At 40.9% G+C, this 18,910-nt stretch overlaps 1 protein-coding gene across 3 annotated transcripts in view; it reads right to left on the bottom strand.

Moving 5' to 3' along the window:
* Nucleotides 1–18,910, bottom strand: part of ST6GALNAC5 (ST6 N-acetylgalactosaminide alpha-2,6-sialyltransferase 5) — a 79,216-nt gene that overhangs the window by 8,779 nt on the left and 51,527 nt on the right. For all 3 annotated transcript variants that reach the window (XM_075097893.1, XM_075097891.1, XM_075097892.1), the window contains exons 3-4: nt 7,567–7,976; nt 2,063–2,170 (exon numbers count right to left, since the gene is read on the bottom strand). In XM_075097893.1, coding sequence (XP_074953994.1) covers nt 2,063–2,170; nt 7,567–7,976 — 518 coding nt within the window. The remainder of the gene's footprint in view (nt 1–2,062; nt 2,171–7,566; nt 7,977–18,910) is intronic.

Genomic DNA, 18,910 nt, shown 5'->3' with positions numbered 1-18,910 from the left:
TTATGGCAACAGGTCCCTTTCATAGATCTTCATGAATAACTTCTTCCAGGCATGGCAACCACAGTTTTCCCCTTCATCATCTGGGGAATAAACCTGAGGTAAAGACACCTAATACTTTTTTTTTTTTTTTTAAAAGAAATAACCCTTTCCCTTTTTATGACCAGTTAAATGTACCTTTATGTTAAGATTTTTTTTTTAATGTAGCTGTAAGCATTATTACATCTATCAGTGGTCTGACTGATTACAGCTTTGCTTGTGTTATAATTTAATATTATATCCATTTGATTTCAGTGTATCAGTTCTATGAAAGCCTTTCATATGGGCTCAGTGACAATTTTAGCCTCTCTTAAACACAGTTGGATTTGGTTTTATTTTTTTATCAAGTATCTAAACTAAGCTGACTTTGCCTGAAAAGTTAGGATTGACCATTGCTTTACAGTGCATTGCTGTCTTCTGCATTTTTAGATCATCAGTTTATTTGAGAATTGCTTCCATGTGCCACTGGAATACAGCTACTGCTGGAGTAAGACAAAGCAGCCACTTACAGAAGCTGAGGAAGTGTGTCGTGGCCAACTGAAGTGACAGGGAAACTGAAATGCTGTGCTGTGGAAGGTATTTATGTTGTCTGGAATATCTGATCTAGTTTGTTATTTTCCTTGGAGAATTCATGATGAAATCTGGCAGTACATCACAGCATTTATCATCAGTGTTTTGTTATAATTTGTAGAAATTCTTACAAAGTGGAATTTAGTGTTGACATTTTATATTGTAATTTCTTCAGGGATTTCTTCTACATGCCCAGGACAAATGCAGATTCCCAAATGATCTTTTTCATTACTCAGAAGAAAGTCAAAGCAGTCCTGTTCTTTGATAGATGAGCTAACCTGTCACTGCAGCTGTGCCCCCCTTGCCCCTGCAAGGCATCTTGAATTAGTCAATGAACCAGACTTCAGTGAGATCACTAAATTTGCAACAGAAAATGCAAGCAAATACTGCTTTGTGCAAGGGATTTGTGAGCCGGTGGTGAAGCGTTACACTGATGCCATCGTTCCAGACTGCCTGTGCATTGATGGCTCAGCTGTCAGTGCAAATGGCGTCAGGACGAGGCGTGGGCACATAACCACATTCTTCTGAAAGGCCAGAGTCGTAGGCCTAGTAATAGATGGACAGGTGATACTTAAGTCAGCATAAAGGTTGCTGATGTAAACCAAATTTGAACGAATTTATACTGGATCAGTGCTTTGCATCGTGGCTAACGTGATTTTGGTCCAGTACCAGAAGCCCTGAAGACTGGTTCCCTCTATCACTGATCCATAGTAGGAAACCTTAACCAGCACCTTGGGCCTGAGTCCTGAATGCGGCTGGAGGCACGACATAGCTGTAAAACGCACACGTGCTGTCACTTTACAGAACAGCATGAAGTGGTCACACAGCTTCCACAGACAGAATTTGTGTGTTGCTTCTACCACTTGTGGCCCACACCCCGCATGCCCAGAATGGGTGATTACAGGACTGATCATCTATTCTGCAGGTCCAAATTCTGCTTTTTGCCCTTTTTTTTTTTTTTTTTTTTTTTGTGTGGGGGGATTATTTAGGAAGCTAGTGTACTGGACGATTGGGATTTGTTGGCAGAGATACAACAGCCTTAATTCAAGTCATGTAGAAAGTCCAATTTTGAAACTAGTCACTGTGAGAACTCTGTTCCTCTATGAACTGGGGGGAAACTTTAAAAACAAATTAAAAGTAATGTTTTCCAGTACTCTTTTCTTCAGATTAATTTCATGCCAATTATTGCATTATTTTTAGCTGATAAATATTCAGAGGCTAAAAGAAACCAACAAGAAGGATAAATTCTCCAACACTACAAACAAGATTTTTAAATATTTTATATAACATAATTAAATGCTGTTTGTTGTTTTCAGAATCAGATCCTGGGACATGTTAATTAATTGCTTTAAGAGGACTGAAGATATATTGCAGAGAAGAAAAACTTAAAAGATTGAGATATTTATCTGTAACGTTCAACCTTGTTGGCTAATAATGGTTCCAGAATAAATCCTACCTGCAGAAATCCGGTGGCACCATGCCATAAACATTTATCCTGTCACAGAGCTCTAATGCGATAGTCATTGTGAACCAGCCCGTGCTAAGCCAAGTGTTGGATATCTTCCTGAAAGCAAAAACATAATTAAGTTTCTAGGCTGACAAATAATTCTTGAGATATCTGAAGCAATTTCTGGGCATTTTTTCATTCTTGTGAAAGGTTATGAAAATTGGGCAACCAAGACTACTGTGCTCATTCATCTTTTAATGATTTTGCTCGTGTCTTCTGTCAGTGGACTAATCTATGCAGAAACTGCCCTTGCTATAATTAATTTTGGGCACAGCACTGTTAATATTTAGCTGACCTTTTGGTAAGTTTACCTTAAGTGACTGAAACTTCATGTCTTATATTTATAGTCTTCTGCTAGTAATCTATACACATCTATAACCACCTAATGGAGCTTATACACTAAGTGCTTAGGAAGACACATCACGGGATGAAAAGGGCTGCTTAAAATGGTGCCTCCCACAGCTTACAGAGGAGCCTGTCTGCTGGAGCGAGGGCTGGCCTCAAGTACTTGGTCTGACCATCTTTCCTCCTACCCCATCCATGATGAGGTTTCTAGAAGCTCCAAGCCACTCGCTGTGACTGCTGGCAGGAAACTTCTAGTTAGCTGCATCTATGCCCATCCCTTCGCAAGCCTGGGAAACCTCATCCTCGGTGCTACTCCTCTGCCTGCCCCAGGTCCCATCCCTGCCTGGTGGGACCTTTGAATATGAATGACAGTGCTGCAAGGGAGCCCTGTAAGGCAGCTCCTTTCCTGGCCTTCCCTGCAGGCTGGGAGAAATCTCGAAAAGGAGCACAACCGATCCCAGCATTATTTACGCAAAATAGGAAATATCTCCATGTAACTGCTCACAGATGTGAGAGATTTACAAGCTGTGCTTAAATTTTGCTGTATCACAGGTTCTTACTTCAAAATGGCAACAGTAACACTTCCTCTTCCTAGCATGTGCTTCTCATTGCTGTTTAGTGTGTAAGAGCTGGGTACGCTAATGGTTATGGTTGCCTGGCACATGCACTCAAAGTCCCAGTCCTGTGTTAAGTGCCTGCTGGAGAATTGGAGACTGTTAAGTCTCCTCCCATGCCCGGGGAGAGCTGGCAGTCTTGGAACAGGAGGGTCAAAGAAATGCCAGTGAGGAGCATGCCTTAAAGATGTCCTAAAGGCATGTTTAGGGGCAGCCCTACAGGACCAAGGCAGGCACCGCTCTTGGAAATGGAAGCACGTGGCCAGGTATTTGCTTTGGAGAAAACAAGTTCACTCAAAGGTGTCCTTTCAAATACTGTTAAAGAAGGAGACAGCAGGTCTCCCTAATGGCTCCTTACAGCTAGAAAAGCCTTGCAGGAAGAAGTTCAAGCTTGTGTCATCTGTGCCCCAAAAAGGCCGCTGATTCCTGATGCCAGCCTGTCACAGTGACTGGCTCTCCCTTCATCTCCTACTAAAGCTGAGGTACTGTGATTGCACATGCAGGCTCTTGGATGGCTTGTGTGCTGTGTCAGATTGTACTAATATGGACCCCACATTAACCCCATTCCTGACACCTGTGAAATTTTGTGACACCCCCCCTCCCCCAAAAAAGCACAGCAGAGAACATGAGGTTCTCATCAGAGCAGTCACCTGGGAATCCCAGGTCCTGACCCCAGTTCCAAGGCCATCTTTTGCGGTTAACGTAGCGATAGCAGAATGCACAACAGTCCTGGAAACAGGGACCTGGAGCCACAGCAGCCACCGCAATCAAGTGCCAGCAGTTGCTAATATGTAATTCAGCAGGCAAGAGCCTACCATGCAGTTTCCCAAGCTAATGCTGAACGAGTTGGTTCCACGTAGGTCACCTACAGGGCAGTAGGATGGAGATGTTTTGAGCACTGTCAGATTGAGGAATGCCTAAGTTTCCCATTTCCTCAGTGAATTGGAATAGTGCAAAGGAAAAAAAACAGTGGTGGTATCAATGCCAGCTGCTTAAAAGGCACTTCTGAACATAAGGGAATTCTTTAACCGAAAATGCCTGAAGGATGCTGGAGAGCCTAGGTAATTTCTCCTGTCCTTTGTGGGTCACCTGGTAATGTATGCACTCCTGAAACATACGTTTTTATTGCTCCTGACATATAGACTTTCAGGCTAAGCTAGCATTTGGAGAATAACATGATTTAAGCATCTCATTAGTTCCAATTATGGGGCCTTATTTATTTTCTGAATTTGCACTTAAGCTTGCAGGGGGTGGTGCAGTTTGTCACAATGTCATAGCTGGGTTATAAGCTCAGCAGAGGCCTTCAGGCACTGCAACAATACAAAAGAGTAAATAATAATTTTTGGCTCAAAATTATTAGGAAAGGGAAAGCTTGGGAAAAGTCTAAAAATCTTGCTTTCCTGCCACTTGAGAGTTTCTGAGGCTATGAATCACTAGGTAATTCAGGAACATGGTCAGGCTAAGAGTACCTCGGAACTTGCACAAGGCCACTGGTTTAGGGGCCTAAGACCTTACATTCCAAAACCATGGGAGCAGTTATATCTAGACCATGACCGAAGTGGCTGGGCTTTGCGCAGGCCAGGCAACCTAGCCAGGCTGTCTGCTGGGTTAGTTTTCTTTTTGCTTACACACATTTATGCTGCAATTCAGTGTTTGCAATAAACATGAGAATAACTGAATTTAAATAAACTAGCTTAAAAGCTAAACAACAAATTAAAGATTTAAAAACTCACTCAAGTACCACTTTGGCCCCTTTAAATACCACATCTGTAGGACAGCAATATAGAAACAGGGTTACAGTGTCTTGCCTTTTCATAAAAGATGTGAACAAAAGTCCAACAAAAGAATACTGTTTTTATACCTAATCAGCTGTAATGAAAGAATATGAAGAACTGTCATGTGCTTATTAGGGGAAATTATCAGATATCCTTTTATACGATGAACTAACACACTGTGCTGATAATTCTGTAGTGCACACTAAATTACAATTAAAGGCCTTTCTGCTCCACCAAAATCTCATTTATAATCTCTATGGAAATACTCTTCCTGCAGTTATTTCATTTATGGCTCCTTTATCTAATTACTATAATATTGGTTCTGAATCACATTTTCTTAATGTACCCTTATTCAATTATAAAGTTATTTTCAAGTACAGTTACTTTATAATACCAAGTATATTGCTCTGCAGCCTTTGTCACTCACCATACTATTTAACTGGCAATGTTTTCTGAAGGTCTCCCTTCATTTCAAAACCAGCTTTTTCCCAAAAAGCACAATACATCCAATTACCTCTTTTCTCATCATTTTCAAGACAGAAATGAATGGTTCGATTATTGCAGCCTTGCAATCAGGCTTCTCTCTCCCTCCTTTGTTTTTTGCAGGTACTAATGTCAAGAGCTCAGCAGAAACCTCCAAGGGAACAGCAACATTCTGGGCTGTACAATGTTCTGCTCCTGCCCCCACAGCTACATAAATTTTCTTCCCTTACAAATTCCTTCCTACCTGTGTTTCTTTTCATCTTCCCTCTCTTTTTCTGTGCTGCCTATTCATTTATTTTCATCTCCCATTTTAATATTCTTAGTCCTTCAAGTACGCTGGATGTGCCCATACACAGCAGAACCTGCCATTTCTTAACAGTGACGGAACCTGTTCATGAGGCTGAATTTTGCTGGCATCCACGTGCCCTTCACTTGACTCACACTGGGAGCTCAGGGTGCCCATGACTGAGTCCACTGTAGACCTGTTAGGAGATCATTAATGTCTCAAACACCTTGAGAATATTTCAGGTGCCAAGACTGTGCCTGGTGCCTGTGCAGAAAAAGAAATGCTTTAGTCCCATGCACAGCTATAGGCCTTCTGCTGCGGGTGGGGGAAGCAGAACCAGAAAGAGCGGTGTCCCTGAAATTGCACAGCAAGAGTCAGGAAAGGAATGGGACCCCGGCTCCCCGCGGCAGAACTGGCCAGGCTGAAGTAGAGGAGATGGCCTGTTCCTCAAAACTGGGGGCTGCATGTGGGCGTACACTGAAAGAGTAATCCAGGAAAGGAGGTGGCCGCGTGCATGCCTTGTGCACAGGGTCTGACCCTTAGGGCTGGTGGTGGCCCATCTTACAGCACAACTACAGCTTTGTTAACTTCGGTGCCTTTGTAAGTACTGGGCATACAGATACTCTTTTGTGCTTTTCATGAAGGGTTCAAATGCTTAATTTGCCTTCTCACTTTGCTCTACTCTGGGTGACCAAACCTGGAAAAGACAGTAACACATCAGAACTGGCAGGGTATCGCCCCTCGTTATCCCTCCTTCCCGTTCTGGCAGAGGCAGAGTCTGAGTCTCTGGAGAGACTCACAAGCACTGAGCTGAGGATGAAGAGAAAAGGACCTTCAGTGGTAAGAAACTGACCAAATTACTGTGTGCTCTAGTGTGTTAGTGTGAGTCAGTCCAGAACTTAAGATAGGTAGTTTGATCCACTATAACTGAACAGAGCACTGCAAGCAAACCATGTGGGGTATGACAGACAACGGCAGCAAATACAAAGCAAAGATAAAGTCGCCGTCAGCTAAGAGGATACAGCAGTTTCCTCTAACACTGGTTCTGCCTTTGTTGTGCAGCCCAGAAAATGAAGTCTCTGCTCTTCAGTCCTCCCTGTCTGCAAGAGGCTCGACCCCAGCTCCAGGCTTTGGTGCGTACATGTGGTATTTCTGAAGCTAGAAAATCTCACCATGAGTTACTGCACCATATACCTCCCTCTTCACATGTACCTAAGTGGGACCCTGTCCCATTTTTACAGCCTATTTAATCAGTAAAAATGAGGAGTTCATTTAAAAGAAATATATTTCTTGCTAGGAAGTCTTTGGTTTAAATGCTTGTTTTCAAACATTATATGTGAAAATGCTTGAGTCCTGCAGTGGGTCACTTATTAAAAATTTGGAGATCAGTCTACAACTCATAAACAGTCTCACGAAGATGTAACTATCATAACTTTCCTTTTCCCAGTTGGAAATAGAAGATGAACTGTTCTGAAGCACCTAATGTATGACTAATGTTCATTTGTTTTACAAGAAGCTTTACAGCTGCAATGTTCCAAGACTGCTTAAATTCAATAAACAGCTATTATAATTCACTGAATGGTGGCATTTCCTCTATAAGAAAACATAACCTATCCGTTCTGATTCTTCAGAATCAGTAAAAAAACTTCCAGGTATATTACCCCAAAGTGAGATATAAAGAGCGCCCGCCTCCTTGGCTGTATAAACAGTACATCCAGATTCTGGTATTCTAAGTTGATGAGGCAATACTCCATACAAATTATTTTGATGCATATTTTTTACTTATGTTACAAGTGATGTTATTTGGCGTGTCATACCATATTACAACTCATGAGGCAGAGGATTTAATGGGTGTGATGGTCCTTCTGAGCGTTTCTGAAGTTGGGATATATAAACTACATTGTTTACTACCATATGACATCCCCCAGATGTATTCACATAAGTTCTCACCTGTCTTTCCCAGTTTCCCGTTTAAAAAGGTCATCAAATTGAAGCATCTTGTGGCGAGAAATCATATATGCTTTTAATTGAGGCAGTATCTGATTCATCAGCTGCAGGTTATTATACACCAAGCCTTTACCATCTCTCCTCATGTAGCTGCTAGGCCCCCAAAAGATAAACACGGCGCCATGGCTCATATTTAAGAGTTCATTGCGATTTCGCAAAATCCTCTGAATACTGGAGTGTGCGATGACGCGAAGGCTCGTTTTGTTTCCAACATCTTTTCCATAACCTCGAGTAGGTGCATCATTCATTCGTATTACACACTCCGTCTCGTCGATTCTGTCACCTTGTTTACTTCCCAGGAGGTGTCCAGAGCTGGTTACCAATGCACAACTCTTGCAGTGCATTTTTAAAGGCTGCAAAAACATACATACTTCAAAATTAGCTGTAAATATCTTCCCATTCACTCCATGATAACTATATTTTACACGTACATGGCATATTCTAGAGCAAGAATCTCAAGAGGACTTTACATAGCTCTCGCCCAGCAGTCTGCCCAAATAACTGGGGACACATTACCTGTACATTTTGTAGATGGGAAAAATGAGGTATAGATGTATAGCACTTAAAGCTCCTCTGTGGAGTTAGGTCCGCTGCTTAAAGCCTCCCTTCCACTGCTGCATCATGTACACTAATCACAACAGCTTCTATACTGTTCCCAGCTGTGTAAGAGCATACTTCTTCCACTTGCCACAAATGAGGTATGATTGGAGTATTTTTGAGTCTTCCTCTTCCAATATTTGCAGGAAATAATCAATTTTAAGTCTTCATAAGCACAGGTGTGAATAACTTTTCAACCTTGGGGGGTCAGGACATTTTGCTAAGGGAAGAGAGTTATACCTTGGTGCCCTGGTTCAGCCTCAGCTGGCAACTGAACACCACGCAGCAGCTCGCTCACTCCCCCCACCCCTGTGGGATGGGGAAGAGAATCGGAAGAGCAAAAGAACTTGTGGGTTGAGATAAGCACAGTTTAATAATTACAATAAAATAATAATTATAATAACAATTATGATAATAATGTTAATATAATAAAATGGAAAAGGAAGGGAAAGGAAAAAAAAGGAAAAAACCACAGAAACACGAACGATACAACCGCTCACCACCCACCCACCGACACTGCCCGTTCCCGAGCTGCGATTGCTGCCTCCATTCCCCGGCCAGCTCCTCCCAGGTAACGTACTGGGCATGACGTTACATGATATGGAATATCCCTTTGGCCAGTTTGAATCTGCTCTCTCAGCTGTGCCCCCTCCCCTCCCGGCTTCTTGTGCACCCGGCAGAGCACGGGAAGCTAGAAATGTCCTTGACTAGTACAAGCACTGCCCAGCAACAACCAAAACATCGGTGTGTTATCTGAACATTTTTTTTCCATGCTAAGGTCAAAGCACAGCACTATACCAGCTAGAGTGAAGACAATTAACTCTATCCCAGCTAAAACCATGACACTTGGTCCAATCCTTCCTTGCCGTCTCCTAGTTGGTGCCGTAACGACCACAATGCTCTGGTACTTCCTTTGTGGTTCAACCATCAGAGCTGGTCATTAATGTCTGCATATGTTTTATATGATAGTGAGTTAGTGCGCTGAACTTTTTCTAGCTTGTCAGGTCATGTTTAAAAGTTACACAGTAAAATGGAACAGGAGGTGCCTGGTCAGTGAGTGTCTGACCTAATGGAGTCAGGAGAGTAAAACAAACTTTCGTGAAAATTGAAAATACATTACAAATCGTATTACTGAAGTATGCCACCAATATAGGTATCAGTTAGAGGAGTATGTAAGTGTATCTGCTACTCAGCACAAGAACTAAAAAGGGGCAAAGGGTTAACGGTATCCCCAAAGTGCTAATTTCTAACAAGAATACAGTAAACTGGGAGGTAAAGACTGTTTGAAGGTGTGCCTTGGTGGCCCTCCATGAAACAGTATCGTGCAGCATTGAAGACCAGTAACATCAGATTACAGAATGTACAGGGTGTGTGTCTTATACCGTCTTTGGAAGGAAAAAAAAAAAGGAAAAAAAACCCTAAACAAACTCAACTGGTCGGTCACCAGCCTGAAGGTCCTTGGAAGGCCATTTTGGTTCATGATCATTTTGATCTACTCATCTTCTTCCTAAGGCTCTCAGAATTTTATTTTCATTAAGCATAAAGAATGGCTTTCCAATACCTTCCTGGTGAGTAACAGGCTTGTTTAATGCCAGAGGCTGCAAATCAGCCACACAATATGCTGAGAGCAGTCACCTGCACTGTGGCCTGGTCCTGTAGTGCACCGAGGAGGTGACAGTCTCCACTGGCTCTGAAGAGCGCTAGCAACCTACACCCATCTTCAGCAGCGAGGGCCTCAGCACCTCCAGATCAAACCCTGTGGTTCGCCATGGCAGCTCGCTGTTTGCGCCATTACAACCATAGCTAGCATGTCTCCAGGTGTAAACCTGGTGGGTTTACTAGCAATGAGAAGTTATGATGACATATACTTACACTCAGTATCAACCACATGTCTACAGGAACCAAATGACTAAATTGGCATGCTGTGAGACACAGTTTAAAAATCTAAAGCAGGAAAGAAAACATAATCTAGGTTTAAGATAATCTCAATCCCCTGTTTGGAAATGTTTTGACCCCTGGCGTATGAAGGGAGTATTTTAAGTAATTTGTTTTGAGTTTTGAAGGTAGCAAGTGGTCGCAGTGTGAGCTTTTTTCTATAATAGCTAATGAATGATGAAGTGTTTTTTAATTAAAGACAAAATAACTAAACTATAAAATCTGTATAATGATACAACCAGTGAGCTTTGTAGCTCCATCTTCTCCAAACAACGAAGTCCCTTTTCTTTCACACACATGGACTGTAATCCAGAGCTAATGATATGGCTAGAAATGTTCATGCCTTTGTGAGCCAAGGTTCCTAGTGCAGTATTTACATGCATTTTCCTTTAAGCTTTCATCTGCCACTTTGATGAATTACCTAGCAAAAGGCTCTAAGGTGAACTAGCTGCTCCACCATCATGCTTGGGAAAGCAAGATGAAGTGCTAATGAGGTTAAAGGAAATGTAGTCAGCACCAATGTTAACTCACATGGGTCTGAATATCCACATAGCAAGACATTTTCACCTAAACAATCTCTGCTGGTTTCTGACTGACTGAGCTACAACTTACTTGTTTCTTTTAAAAGTCTGCCAGAGAATCCATCAATTGTTAGGAAACAAGTGTGACCATCAGTGGAGCTGCGGAAACTTGCGGAGGGAGGAGATGTCAACATCTGCTAGATGATAAACATTAATACCCTCCCCAAAACATCTGTCCCAGATCTTGTTTGAAAACTGTTCCTTCTGGGAAAAAGTCTTTAGACTGAAACATTCAGGTATTGCCCAGCTACTTCTTGAATGATGCATGGGGGCTGAGCCTGTGTAGCTGCTCCAGGCAAGTCATTTTCAGTCACCTCACTCAGATTCTTTCAGTCGAAATCTACGAAACTCGCACCTAAAAATTGTCAGAGGAATTCACAGCCAACAGCCACAACAGTCTCGTACCAGCTGTTTATAATGCTTTGACAATACTGAAAGCAAGAGGGAAAAAGCTACTGGCTGTAATATCATCTCATTGGGAGGCAGCGGTTGCACCAGAAATGTCATCTACTTAAGCAATAATAATGGAGGCACAAGGCAGTTCTCTGGGATTGATGACCTGCTGGGAAAAGTTGATGGCCTGAGAATAACCAGGGGCCATTAAGCCAGAAGAACATTAACTCCACAGAAAGCTCTCTGTTACGGTAATTATTACAGTGATATTTGGACCAAAAAAAGCAAACCAAAAAAAGCGCAAACCCATGATATATGAGTGATATTTTAGGTAGGTGATGCAATCCTTACTTCATGAGCCTTGCTTCGAAATGCCCAGAAAAGGGATAGGGTGAGAGGTAGGTGGGTTCTGTAGCACCTATATTAATTATCTTGAAACGTAACACATAGCGCATGTAAAAGACACTGACTTTTAATGGTACCCATTGTCAAAAAGCCACCACATTTTCCTGTGTACCTGAACTGCATATACAGCACCTGGCACAACATGGCCGAGCATGTGGCTATTTCTACAACACGTCAGCCGTATCAATACCCAGGACACTTAGTGAAGGAGCCAAATAAATTCCCCAAATTACCTCAGCTCCCGTCACCTGAAAATACGTACGGGGATAGAGAGAAAAGAGGTTACAAGACAGAAGCTCACAGTGCTGGAACCCTGGAAGATGGCAAAATCAGCTGGTGCTTTTCCAGGATAGATGGGCAGTCCAAGGGAATGAAGGAGCGGGTGAACCTTGCTACGTCCTGGTAAACCCCATAACAGCACCCTGGTGGCCATAACATATGAGTGCAACCTTACTCTGCTGTAACTATCATGGGCCAAACTCACTCCTGGCAGCTTTTGCTTACACAGATTATAGCCCAGTAAGTGCTTCTACTATATCATACGTGTCTGATGTGTTTAATACCAACCAACAGACAAACAGAAACAAAAAACAATGCCACAGTTGTTTCTGTATTTTCCAATTCGAGGTAATCCGCTCTACTATTGACTTTAAAATCTATGTTTTCCAATGATTGAAAAATGTTATTTTCAGACATTTTATTGCTTAAAAAAAAATCAATAGAAAAATGTTATTCCTTATTCAAAATATGTTACTCTTAGATACAATTATTTTCTTTGTGATGAAATCAAATGATCAATTTTTTTTTTTTTTCTTCTTATAAAAGTCTTCTGATTTTAAAGCCAAGATTTAGAAAACAAGACAATTCCCCCCAGTAAATCAGGAACACTGGAAGACACAGTTTTTCCTACACTGAGTACTTAATGACCTATTTTCAAGAACCCTGGGTTCAGAACATACCATTATCAGTAGTATAAAAGCTTCCCTTCTATAAATAAAAAATGTTTTCTTTTGGCAATGATGACCTGGCCAACAACAACAACAACAAAAAAGATCTTCTGGAGCGAAGAACAGCTATTTACTGAGTTCAGCAGAAAAAGACCACCTGTCAGTTCATTGGCATCAGCATTCCTCATAGATACATCTGGAAATATTACAGATGACTTCAAAGTGTATTGGGAGAGAGTGAGAGAGACTGAGAAAGGTTAAAGAATATCCAAATTCCTTTTGGATGAATGACCTTTAACTAAGCATTTGAGACTGAAAGTGCAAAATATCTGTAAGGTATTTGACAGCTATGTTTTTCTCTTGCACTGCAACACCTCTACAGCATTTTGTTCGCCAGTGCCAGTAAGCTTGTCTTTTGCCTAATCTGGAGTGAAAAGCTATAGGGCTTCTTCACTCTAAAGTAAAAGCAGTGGTAGAAATAAGAAGACCGACATACAGGAAAGCAAAACTGTTTCCATTTTCAATTCAATTAATTCAGTATGGGGCTATATTAATGGTTAAAAAAGCACACATGAACACTACAAGAGTCAGTCTTACTGGTTCAGGAGAAAGTGAACTTATTCCAGCACAGTCTAGCTTTCTCTTTTTTGTTATAAAGCCGATAATTTCATCGGTAGGAGTTTCACGTCTCCCTTACCTAGTGCCCGCTGTGCCTGGCCTAAGCACAACAGCTAGCTTGGGACACCCACTGACTGGATGTTACCTCAGTATTTGCTTTTTATGTTCCTTGCCTCGTGCACAGAACTTAATCAGCATTCCATACGCGATGTTAATGAACCCTGTGTTCACCCCATGTTCAATGCAATTTATTACTTATGGTTTGTTCTTGATTGCTGGGTCATCAGCAACAACCCTGAGTAATTAATGCATTGCCAGTAATATATTTTGTCCTGGCAGCTTCAGTTCTAAGTTTATACTTTCCTGTAGCCTTGAGCAGCTTTGAGGCTTCTCACAAGGCTCCACTAGGCTGGCTTCTCATCTCCCAGAGGCTTTAAGGACACTCCCCTGTCACAGAGGGCACCCCAACCTCTGCAGGAGCTCCAGGCATCCCCAGCCCATTGCTGGTCCATCACAAACAGCTGCTCCAGCTCTTGTAAGCCCTTGTCACTCAGCACTGCTCCAGGTATAATGCTTCTCTTGTCATCCATCCTTCACGAGCAAGCTATACATACAGGTTCTATTGGTGTGCCTCCTTCCTTAATATTTTTCCTAGAGGACTGAAGATTTTAAGGCCAAATCTGCTTTTCTTTGCAAAGTTCCCAGCAATCACCCTAAAGTAGAATAAAAGCCCTGAAGCTTCACATTTGCAAAGTTAACTTCTGTAAGTCAAGGCAGCAAGCTGAGGGCTCAAACTGTCTCGTTAGTGAAGTACGCTTCTCTGCACTTCAGAAGCGATTTCCACAATGCAGGTACTCTGAGAGACGTGATCCTGTGAAAATAATGCAAGTTCCCTGATAATATTTGCCTTGTAACATATTGATGTTGGAACAGTGCTTTCATAATAATATGACAAAACTAAAAATGAAAGAACGTACAAGCACAAAGAGTTTGCTTTGGTATTTTTCAAGTCCCGTCTACCTGACACACTATGCTGTGATGCCCTCAAACTAGTCTTCTCTGAACAGCAAAATTATTCAGATGCATATTGGGTTATTTTAGGTAACACTTCTGTGTATAAAAAGCTGGAACAAAAAACCAGACTGAAACACTTAAAGCGTGAAGAGAGTTTTGAACTTCAACCAACTTCAACTTGCTGCGGTACACAACCTTTTCAAGTCTCTGGTGTTTTGATTTTGTGGTGCTAAGTTCTGATCTAAGATGATTTTGCTTTGACCATGACATTTTCACACGTATGTTCAGATAAGGAGTGTAGCTTAACTTCTACACTATGCATGCCAGCTCAGACTTTCCCCTCAAGTTTCACGTATTTTCATTTTTTAACCCTTATGCTAGCAGGTACAGAGAGCTCTTAAAGAGAGGAAGAAAAAAAAAATCCTCTGAGCAAATACATTTATAATTTTTGTTGAACTAGACTTTTGGAACGTGAGAGAATCTGCCTGAAAACAAACTGCATTATCCACTGAACTAAAAGCACTGATTGCCTTGAAAGCTGTATCCCAGTGACTGATATCACACAAGTAAACAGAAAGGGTTAGGAGATACCACTTGCCCAACATTTTAATCCTTATGCAAATCCAAATAACAAGCATTTGCAGCAAAACTTTGCAATTCAAAAAAGGTCTGGCAAGTCTGTTCATAAAGATAAATGCATGTCTGTTTAAAAAGATAAAAGATAAAACAAATGAATTTCTTATTACTTCTCTTTGTTTCTTGGGCTGTGAAGCTTGAATATGCAAATGTTGTGGAAACATTAGCATCTTCATTTCCCATTGATTCTTCGAAGTTAATTATATAACTGGACTCTGCCTTCAGATATTTGTTGAGTAGAAACAATGAAATAGCCAAACTTCAGCAAATGCATTCATCAAACATTATTCATCCAAGGAATGGAATATTTTAGTTTTTCATGATACTATACTGACAGGCATCTGCAAAACCTGAAGTAAAAATATAATAATACTATCTTCAAAAGGTCCTCAGACATACCTAATTAAATTACAAAACATGAAGCTATATTATGTAAAGAAAAATAGAAAATCAAATGCACTCCATGAAGCTTTCACTGGGATAATTTTCTTAGAAAAAGAACCGTTAAGCACGTTGGTCAATGAAGAGTCTTCTGCTTGTGCGAAGTGTTTTCCGGCACATTAACTCTTTTTCAGGGGACTGCCCGCTAGTCAAAGCTTCCATTAGATTAATTAAAATATGGCTTCTCTCACTGGAAAGAAAAGGCATGAGTTTGGTTACAGGACATTGACCACCTATAGAATCCGAGCCCTTTCTAGTTACATAAAATACAAGCAGAAGCAGCACAGGAGACTGAACAACAAGATAACTTCTAGTACATGGAGCGCATTTCTCTTCTTATTTGGAAGCATGATTACCAGGTACTGATGTTTTCCCCTAAGCCACCTGAAGTGAATATAAGGTGCAGCCTTGCAAATTGTCAGCACATATAAAGCTAAGATTTAGAGAGTAGTTTCCATCCTGCATCCTATAAATGTGTCCCATGAGGAAGATTAGTATCAATCATAGGCTTATTGGAGAGGGAGATAGGATACAATGATAACCTGAAGCTATCAACTAGAGTAATGGTCTAAGAAGAAAAAGCAATCACAGAAAGAAAAGAATATCCTCAATGAAAGACAGAACTGGAAAATCAGGCAGGAATGTATCATGTTGATGAACATGAGCTGCTATACAAGAGAGAGAATCATATGAACAATATACAGGCTCTAAAGAAATGGTTATTGCCTAATGTTTATCTTAAAAGGAGTGCAAATAGACATCCATATTACATCAAACTGCTTTACTTTTGTTCTGCAGCTAAAGTACTTGCACTAAAATGCAATAAAGCCACAAGCGTGGTGTCTTAACTATGCAAATTGTTATAACTGAAGTGTCAGGAAAACAGGAATTATGTCAACCATCTACACAAAAGGTATTGGACAGTCTGGATTTTTGCTCCAGAAAGTTTTCACATCAACTTCTCTCATTCGCTTTGGTGTGTTTGGGCAATTCTTTCCAGATCAAGTGCTTCCTGGAAATATGCCCTCAGCTGCTCTCTCTGCACCTGTCACAGCTGTTTGAAGTTTTTTTTTGAGGTTCAAGTTTTACAGGGTCACTTTTTTTATCTAACCCACCTTCACACCTAAGCATCACCGATCCTTAAAGACTGTGCCTGAGTTTTCAAATTCAAGCACTTGTTGCTTTCTGTGACACTATTTGGCTCATCCAAATGCATCTGAACTCTCACTACGACTATTATCGCTACAAGGCAACAATGTGATAGCGATTGCAAGGACACAGGAGGCAAGCCTTTCCAATGGCACCCAGTTTTAACACAACTTCAACAGAGCACACAGAGTCCCTAGAACAGGCCACATGAAATTTAAGACCAAATGTCTGATTAGAAAGAATTAATGACCCTACAGAGAATTTTCTCTATAATATATTTTGTCTTGTATTTCTTTATCTTGTTGAAGTAGACTGAAATAAAAAATAAGGCTCTTCATGCCTTTGAAAGATCTTTGTTCAAAAATTTTGTTCAAAGGTCTTTGTTTCAAAAACTGTCAAAAATATTCAGCCTTATGGTGGTCTCTAAGGCCTTTTGATTTTCATGTGGCTAGCTCCATGTAATCTTCATCGGCTTATTTTATATTAACCCAGACTGCTCTATTTGCTCTTACTTCTGTCCCTTTGACTTAACAGCACATCAGGGAACGAAAGCAAATTAAAAATATTTTTTTTTCCTGCCAGAAGATACTGCATCTGAGTTTAAAATGTTTTGCTGAGGATATATCATGTTCAACAATACATGAAGTGGTACCACCTCTGCAGCATGACCCTAAGGTAGCCTCCATAATCACTGGCATATTGACATTAAAGACAGATGTTGGAAACCGGTACTGGCAGGAAAACTGGTCAAAATGTCCATTTCCTTCAATGGCTGCAGGATGCAGAAAGTCTCTGGGAATTTATCCCATGCACATATGTAAAGAAGAAAAAGAGAGTGTGTTTTAGACTAAAATATTTGTATATTCAGTTTTGGACTAAAACCAGAAGAAAAGCAAACATCTTGAAGACAGATGTTTAAAAATCTGTATCTGTATCTGCAACTATGTATCACTAGCATTTAACTGGTTTTTGGACTGCAACTAAATCTGAAAAATAATTCTTTGAATTCAGAGGGAAACTCTTCAGGCTTTTTTTTTTTTTAAATGGTCTCAAGCATTCCAAACATGTCTCTCCAATTGTTTATTATCACAGTTCTGATCAGGAGACAAAAATAAACAAACAAACATATTTATCCAATCAGCATGTTTGCATCGAGTCCATTTGTCAGTGTGCAGGTTAATAAGAAATTAAACACTCGGTGGATGGAAACATTTAGCAGTGAAATGCACCTACCACCAAGGGTTAATTAGACAATGTCTGCCAACATGGCATTGCTTCTCCAAAGAGATGCTCTTCAATTTACAGCAGAACATCAAAACTATCTTCTAAATAAGTTAGGGGTAAATAAGTTCGGGTGAAAAGGATGAGGTTAACTGGAATCTCTGGAGGAAAAGTCTGGCTGGAGAGAAAGGAAGGTCTCTCTCAGAGGAAGGTACCCTGAGCTCCAGGGCAAATGAGAAGAGGGAGTCCTTGAAAAACTGAGCCAGGAAAGAGCTGATAGCAAGTCAGCTAATTACAGGGAGAGAGGGCGGCTGACCTTGCTAGAAGTAGAATTAAGTCTATTTCCATATCTATCTATTTCACAGACACGTATAACTCTGCCACCTCTTGTGGCTGTGGCACATAAATGCTTTTATTTATGTTTTACCGTCAACTGATTTGAGTGAAGCATGATTCCCAGGCACTTGGCTAACACTCTTCAGTAATACTCCTTGCTCAAAGATGTAGCTTATCTGTAACTGGGGAAATGGTGTAACTTGAATCCACAGTTACCCAATGCATTTGGCCAAGGAATTTGAAGTGTAGAAGGGTGTGCCACAGAGAGGATGCAAGAGGTAGTTTTAAGAACAGACACCACAGAAATGGGAAAAAAGGAATAATCTTTTAGTGAGCAGCAGCAGAGACAAAACGCTCCTGAAAAGAAGTGAGATGTAAAGTACCGGAGTCCCAGGGGATTTGTGGGTGCTTTTATACTTTTATCTGCTTTTTATTTTACATTACTAGTCCTAAATTGTACTCTTTGGATGTGGTGTGTGTGTCATTTGAAGTGCATTTTACCTGGTAGTGACATTAAACAATTCCTGCTCACTTCTTCCAAGGTTGGGAGGGGGGCAGGGGAGAGAGTATATTTCACTGGATCACCCCTTGGATCCATTTCACAATGGGAACAGGAGGCAAAGACAAGTGAAAACAAGGCAGAAAAAAAAGAAGATAGGTGACATTGAATGTATATAAAATTCAGCCCAAAATGCTATGATAAGATGGGAGATGGTGGTGGTGGTCAAAGAATGAAAAGGAGAACGTGGCAGCATGACCAAGAAGTGCTAGCTTGCAGAGGTTTTCAAAGTCTCTTTTAATCTTTCATTGTTTCAAATCACCATTACTGAATGCCTTGACATCTAACTGATACCTGTCAGCAGGAAATTTTAAATTCCATAACCAGCACTTGCTTTTCAGGTCTCTGCACCACGCCTGGCTGCAGCCAGGATTCTTGATTCATGTGGATGAACTCCTGTCGAACAGTTTTTTCAGAGCAATAGGCATATCCTGAAGTACTTTTTCTGCACTGGA

This window comes from Phalacrocorax aristotelis, chromosome 6 (assembly GCF_949628215.1).
Source record: "Phalacrocorax aristotelis chromosome 6, bGulAri2.1, whole genome shotgun sequence".
In the NCBI taxonomy this organism is placed as follows: Eukaryota; Metazoa; Chordata; class Aves; order Suliformes; family Phalacrocoracidae; genus Phalacrocorax; species Phalacrocorax aristotelis.
The sequence above is the reverse complement of the archived record's forward strand: the minus strand, read 5'-3'. Positions and strand labels throughout refer to the sequence as shown.